The sequence below is a fragment of the Loxodonta africana genome, chromosome 14 (genome assembly GCF_030014295.1).
Source record: "Loxodonta africana isolate mLoxAfr1 chromosome 14, mLoxAfr1.hap2, whole genome shotgun sequence".
Taxonomy (NCBI): domain Eukaryota; kingdom Metazoa; phylum Chordata; class Mammalia; order Proboscidea; family Elephantidae; genus Loxodonta; species Loxodonta africana.
Window position 1 is genome coordinate 42,657,372 of NC_087355.1, and position 7,629 is coordinate 42,665,000.

At 38.5% G+C, this 7,629-nt stretch overlaps 1 protein-coding gene across 2 annotated transcripts in view; it reads right to left on the bottom strand.

Annotated features, from left to right (window-relative positions):
- The window catches only part of RUNX1T1 (RUNX1 partner transcriptional co-repressor 1), a 123,017-nt gene that overhangs the window by 40,796 nt on the left and 74,592 nt on the right, over positions 1-7,629 (bottom strand). For both annotated transcript variants that reach the window (XM_023545861.2, XM_010588392.3), the window contains exon 5: positions 7,050-7,231. In XM_023545861.2, coding sequence (XP_023401629.1) covers positions 7,050-7,231 — 182 coding nt within the window. The remainder of the gene's footprint in view (positions 1-7,049; positions 7,232-7,629) is intronic.

Below are 7,629 nucleotides of genomic sequence, written 5' to 3' on the forward strand. Positions count from 1 at the left end.
TCAACTTTGGACTGAAAAAGAAAAAAACTTGAATTCTAATCTTAGCCCTGCTATAAATAAATGCCCTAGGCTTATTCTTCCATGTTACCATTGGCATCTCAAACTAAACATGGCTGAACTGACCCACTGTTCTCCGTACTTCCTATACCAGCTAAGTACGCCCCCTTCTGCCTAGTCGCCAAAGTAGAAACTTGGAAGTCACTCTTGGAACTTTCTTCTGATCAAGTCCTGTCGCTGGTCTTTTAACCATCTCTGGCCTAAGTGCCTTCTCCTGGTCCCGGGATACCTTTATCTTGGCCCAATTACACCACCATCTCACTCTGCCAGCATCTTGGCAGGTAGCCAGGGGACCTCCAGGCTTGTTTGCTGTCTGTCTCAACAGCCAAGACCCAACTCTGGACCATAGTTCCTTGAAAAATGAATGGGAGTGAGACTCTGGATCTAAAACTTCTTTGAGGTCCAACCTTCTGTCAGGCATTGAGGACTTATTTTATTCTTGTATTTCAGATGTCTACATCTAAATCTTAGGAGGTAAGAGCTTTATTTAAAGAAAAAAAAGAACATCTATAACAATGATAAACACATCTTCCTTCCCTTTTTTAGCACATGCAATTTGTTAAGGTTTTCATAAGAGTTACTGGACACTGAATCAATCCAAGGGGGGAATCATTCTCATCATCGTATTTTAAAAACACAATTCACATAAATCAGAGACTACATTAGCCTGAGACCAGATGGTGCCCAGCTGCAACTGATGACTGCCCTGATAGGGAACACAACAGAGAATTCCTGATGGAGCAGGAGAGCAGTGGGATGCAAACCTCAAATTCTCATAAAAAGACCGAACTTAATGGTCTGACTGAGACTAGAAGGACCCTGGAAGTCATGGTCTCCAGACCTTCTGTTAGCCCAAGACTGGAACCATTCCCAAAGCCAACTCTTCAGACAGGGACTGGACTGGACTACAAGATAGAAAATGATACTGATGAGGAGAGTGAGCTTCTTGGCTCAAGTAGACAAATGAGAATATGTGGCAGCTTCTGTCTGGTGGGGAGATGAGAAGGCAGAGGGGGACAGAAGCTGGCTGAATGGACACAGGAATACAGGGTGCAGAGGAGGAGTGTGCTGTCTCATTAGGGGGAGAGCAACTAGGCATATATAGCAATGTGTATATAAATTTTTGTATGAGAGACTGACTTGATTTGTAAGCTTTCACTTTAAGCACAATAAAAAAAAACACAATTCAGTAAGAGTTATCTTCAGAAACTGTTAGGAAATAGATGAGTTAGGAATTTTACACACTACCTTTTTTATTGGTGTTGAATCATGTGTCTGAAACAAAATAGATTATAAACTCCTCCACTTCTTTAAAAAGAAAATCAAACCTAACTCTTCATGACAACATGCAGTGGTTTTCTGTGTTTCATCATCACTATAGGGGCAGTGGGAAATCTGGATGGCGAAGAACAGAGAATGACACAGGACATCGCCATCAGGGCCAGATGGAGAGAAATGCCTTCAACTGCTCCATCACTGAACAGCTACCTAGGGGATGACTTCCCAAGCAGCATATTAATACCTTTAGGAGCAAATACAATGCAGTTGGATGCTTGCTACTCCAGACACAGTAACGGGATGCCTGAACCTTCAAGGACCACAGTAATCAGATGCATGGATCGATCTGAGCCTTTCCTCTCCCAACAAGAAGGTGGAATGCTTCCATCTCGTGTCTCCTGTAGCTGGCCATCTGCTCAACAGACTGCCTGTGACTCGCCATTCCCCTGCTTTTCCTAATCTCTGGCCACTGCTGAAGTATTCAATTTCCACTGATTCTGCTGTTTGGAACCGTGCTTTCTTATTCTAATCCACTGTCTATACGTTGTGATTGGAGCCACCCACCTTTTTATGTCAGTGAACCAATCATGGCATTTGATTCCTGGGTTCCTTGGGGCTTTTCTTCATTGTTGCGACTTTTCACATCTTTTAAAATTAACTAAATAAAGGCTTTTGGGAGAAAGACCTTTTGGTATACCATCGAAAAAGACTGCATGAAGTTTTGTCTTTAATTATTTGCTTAATTATCATTCTTTTTTGTTTTTGTTGTGTTTTGGGCACCCAGTACATATAAGGCACTATGCTGGGCTTTAGTGGGAATACAAAGATGAGCAAGACACTATCCCCCTAGTCCTTCGTAAGACTACGACTTAGTACCAAACTTTTTGAAATGTGATGCCAAGAAATCTTTTAACATAAGTACAATTTAACTGGAGATATAAGACTTCTACACTTCCACGCAGGACCTATACGTGGCAAGTACCATAAAAACAGTAGGAAGGTGGTATGAGAGATCAGAGGAAGGGAAGATCGCTCCAGAATGTAAAAACTGTACACACAGAACAGCAGGAGCTGGGCCACGTGAAGCTGGCTTCAAATTCTGGCTCCGCTATTTGCCGGCCATATGAACTCAGGTGGCTTAACCTCTACACGCCTCAGTGTCTTGTCTGCAAAATGTGGATGATTATCTCAGAGCTCCTGAGAGGGCTATACAAAAGAATCTATCTAAAGAGCCTAACACATACTCAGCATTTTTAACAAGTTAACCAAATCATTTCCTGAGGTGCTCAGAAGCTAGTGGTATGGAATCACAATTATAAGAGCATGGGTATTTAAGTCGGAGAACCTAGGGTTAGAATCCCTCCTGTGCCTCTTACAAACCATGTGACCTCAGGTAAATTATCTAGCTTTCCAGAATCTCTGTAATAGATCTGTTAGGAAACCAATGTTATACGTTAATATGTTAATCATTTAGCACAAGCCCTGGCACATATTAAGTATTCAGAAAATATTAGCCATTTTTATAATAATTATGACTGGGAAGACTTCACTCATATAGCACATACTGAGTTAGGCTGTGAAGTATGAATAGAATTATGACATAAAAACTACAGGACAGAGGAGAAGCCATCAGTCAGAATACGGAATAAGGCATGAAGAATGCTCACTAGAATTAGACCCTAGGGGCGCGGCAGGAAATAAAGGCTAGCAAGTAAAGGTTGAGGCTGGAGTGTGGAGAGACGAAGACATCCTCTACAACCACGCTATTCTTTCTTATCATATAAATGCAATTGTAATGCTACTGTACTAGAAGCTTTCAAAATTGATATGAATGTAAAAAAATAAAATAAAATCATTCCTACAGGAATGATTAGTACTCACTTGTTGAACCTGAAGAGTGTACAAAAGATGCAACACAAAACAAGAATATATGAATATAATGTAAAATTCTTGCCTTTTTTATGGAATATTGAATGTAGTAGATAATATAAATTTAATTATTTGCATACTCAGTGAACCCTACAATTCTTTGTAAAGCTTACCTACCTTTACCTACCTTTTTGTCTTTAGGAAAAATGGACCTATGCTACAATGACAGATCTCACAGTGTCCATCAACACTGCTCCAAAATGACTACCTTCTGACCCTCCCACCTTCAGCATTTTCTAACTTACTAATTAAGCCAGGAAACCTGGCTGACAGTAGATCTTCTATCTTAGAAAAGATTTGAAAAACCTCAGAATATTATAGTATAGTACCTATACACTTGAGAAATTATACAGAAGAAATAAGTGGCATTAACAAGAGAAATCTTAGTAGAGCCTTCCTTATTTAAACCGCACGTTAATACACATTTTATGCAACTGGAAGATTTCAGATATGTAAATATGCTGGTTTCTCCACTAAGAACTTTGAGACTTTGGGAAAGTTTTTGGGGCCTTAGTTTCCTCAAGTGTAAGGAGAAGGAGTTGGCCAGGTCGACCTATAAGATCCCTTCTCAGCTGATAAATTATGTAATTCTAAAGTTCAAACAAGTCTCTTTAGAAAATAATGTTTAATGATTGGAGAATGGGGGAATATTGTTATCAATCCAACTACATCACCTACTATTAAAAGTCTAGAAGTATTAAGGTGAACGTAAATCAAAGTATGATAATATTAAAATGATTATACATAAAAAAAGAATTCTTTTGTGTGTGTGTGTGCGGTACAGTGTTTATTTCTATTTGGTAAGTCTATGGGTTGACTTTATTCCAATGTATTTTCCATAGCATTTAAGAAAAAAAAAAAACAGCATGATCTTTAAATTAAAAACCGTTTTTTTTTCTAATTTGGGTTCTGCAACATTCTACCACAGACCTACAAATTCAGTACAATTGTTCAGAAACTCTCCCGAGAGCTATACTAAAAATGAAGTAGAGTAAATTCCACTGTTCCAGACAGAAAAATGAAAATGATTTCACAGACATCCCTAGAGTATTCATTTCTCTGTAAATAACAATAATGCTTAAAAAAAAAAAAGCGACCAGTTACAATCAGATTTAAGGATGAGAAGAAAGTTAAATTTGCCAAAACCCATCCCAGAAACATGTGATGACTGTTCAGTAGATAAAATTCAGCAATTGTCATAGAATTGAGGCCCCCAAAGTTGTAAACAAAATATAGAGTGCTCTTTTGTTCATGACATGTCATGAACAAATTACTAAAATGTGTTTTCTCCTCAGGTGTCAGTTTTTTCCTCTTTTAGTGACTGATGGCTCCCAGTGTTATTACAGAAACAGATTGATCTTTTTAATGAGCCAGTTTAATAGACTCCAAAATCTCACCGTGGCTGCTCATCCATGTCAGACCATATGCACCAACAAAACATTCAGTAAAACAAAAAAAGCTCTGCTGTCAGACAGCTCCATACTCTATAAAATCGCATACAGTAGATATGGATATACAGATAAATAACGAGAGGAGAGGAAAATGCGTATGCAAACAAGATGAAGAAAATATATGCAAAAAAATACTGTAGAGGGCCATATTTTCTTGGCTCTGATCAAATTCCCACAAGATACAAATGTATTTACACAACATCTCATTATCCTTCCTCCTAACTCTAAGGAAACCCATTTGCCATCTTTCCATTATAACACATGCTTCAGGGTTCCACTTGAAAAAGAATGATCCATCCAAAGATCAACCGCATGAATTCTGACTCTACCAACTGTCTATAAATAACCAAAAGGGGAATAAGACTGAGGACTCTTTTCAGAGTTCTACCTGACTGAATGCATACATGCAATACATACACAACTACAGATCACCAAAACAAGAATGCTAACTATCTGTGGAATTTAATATGAAGTTTTCCTATTGATACGTTAGCATGTTGCTCAAAGCTTACATAAGGATTGCTTGAGAGAAGTTTAAAGTCTTGGCATATTCAAATACAAAATTCTACTAAAGAGCCAGAGGGGAAATGGCTGGAAATATAAATGAATTAAACAAGCTTTCATATTGCCTGTTTCCAGTTATTTAGCAGTTTAGATTTCTAGAATAAGTTGTATCCATTTCTAATTTTGCCTGTAGAATTATCTCTGCATTTATCACAGCTATGTAAACATTTCTCTGTAACCCTCTCTTCCCAAACCCCAAATAAATTTTATTCTTTCCCAATTTTCTATCTAGCCTCTAATTCTTTTATCATGTTATCCCGGAAAAATATCAATACCTGTGCCCAGCACTAATTTTATCCAGAATAAATGGGTTCGGATCAGACAGGAATGTGCATCGTCTATTCTTACACCACTTTCTGGTTTCTGGCATCATGTGGACAGGCAACTCAGGCACCTGGACTAAGCAGTTCTCTTGAAAAGCTAAAGTACCAAATGCTCTATTCACTCTTAAGTGTGACCAAGAAAGTATGATTTGCAAGAATAGGAAAGTAACACCATTGGTAGGTCATATATGAAGATGAGTCTACAATATGTCACAAGCAGACTAATGTTTAACCTTTTGTTTTAATGATACAAAACTATCAAGAGAAGGTCCTATCTCAAGAGGGACAGAATTCTAGAGATTGCAGTATAAAAACTGCTTAACAGAGGATTATGTATTAACAATATGTAAACTGGCTGGCTTTTAATAACATTCTGATTAGCAAAGCTGCTAATGCATTTAAGGGTGGATAAGTTGGGCACAGACAGATGTCTCTGAGCAGCTATAAGACTCTTAAGCTCCTGTGAATCTGGGACATAGTTGTACCACAGCATCAACCTCTCAAAGGCTGTTAAACCAAACCAACACCTGGTGAGACGCAGAAAGAGAATGGATGCGTAAAGAAAGGAAACAAAGCATACAATCGATAAGTTTTTTAATACAGTTTCATTTTAAGATTCTCCATAATTTACAAACACTATGAGAATGCTGTAATAAGACTTTATATTTCTAGATTAGAAAATATTTATATACGAGGTTGAAGTATTTATGAAAATTATTTTAAGAAGGTACATGGGAAATTTCACGCCTATGCCTTAGTCAAAAGCTGTAACGTTTAATTTTAGAATTCTCAGTTATAAGAGCAGAGTGCCTGAGAGAATAAATAGTGGCTGATGAATAAAAATTTTCAGCAAAAACATTACATTATAAGCTCTATTTCTGAACTCTTTACTTAGTTTATCTAGCTTTCCAAGAGTTTTCTCTTAATTCATATAAAATTCAAATTAAACAGCTACTGTACTGTGTTTATTAATTAACACATATAGGCCAACTTTTAAAACCATCATGTTTTAGAGCTACCTGGTTAGTAAAGAGGCACAGGAAAAAACAGAACTTCTGCTAAGAAAACTTGTAACAGCAAATTTAGTAACACTGAGCGGCAAAATATGTGGTTGGGTTGAACTATGTAATAAACGAGAATTTTAATACTGACTGTGTGCCTAAGAACCATCAGGGGCACTTGGGATACATGAATGTCATTCACCTTCACCTTTTAACTGTAATATTACAAGCAGTAAGGATTAACCTCCACAAAAGCCTAACTAACACAGGTCAGAGATTCATCACCCTGCACGCCCCAGGCCAGAGCAAGAGTTTCAAGATGGTCATTCTAGCCAGCTTATTGCAATTTTGCAAGAGCTACAGGCCAGCAGTTTAAAGGTGGTGTGAAAAATGTCCTCATACCGCAGGTTATACCACAGTTAGTTCCGAGTTCTCCTCCCTCTTACCTGTCTGGAGTTCGCCTCTTCCCGTTTTCGTTCACATCGAGAAGCAGCTCTGAGGAGTCAACAGGTGAGGTGGTGCTGGCATCCAGAAGCAGCTGTTCATGCTGGGCGAGGTACTGGGCAGGGTTCTGTTTGGCCAGTCTTGCACAGTGGAGAAGCTCACGCTGCAGCAGGGGTAAGTTGGCCTGCAAAAGCATGACAGAAATAAAGGAAAAGACCATAAGTCTCCTTCCAACCGGTTGACCAAGTCCACTTTTCAAATACTGGTTTGAGAGCAGACAATGAAGCTATATAAAATGTCTCAGGACTGGGCTATGGGCTACACCAGTTATCCTCTTCCTGGGCCTAGATTGTCTTAAGCATGAGGTATCTGACCTTTATGAGTCACTTCACCTGTCCTGCCTCAGTTCCTCATCAATAACACAAGTGGTTGCACTTGATTATTTTTAAGGCTCCTTCCAACTCAAACAACTAATTATAAGCTATAGAGGAATGTGAGATTCCAGCTCCACCACAAAAACTTCAGGGAACATAGGGGGTATGTGAAATACATGCACAGTTCAATTAATCTCAGAACAGGCTC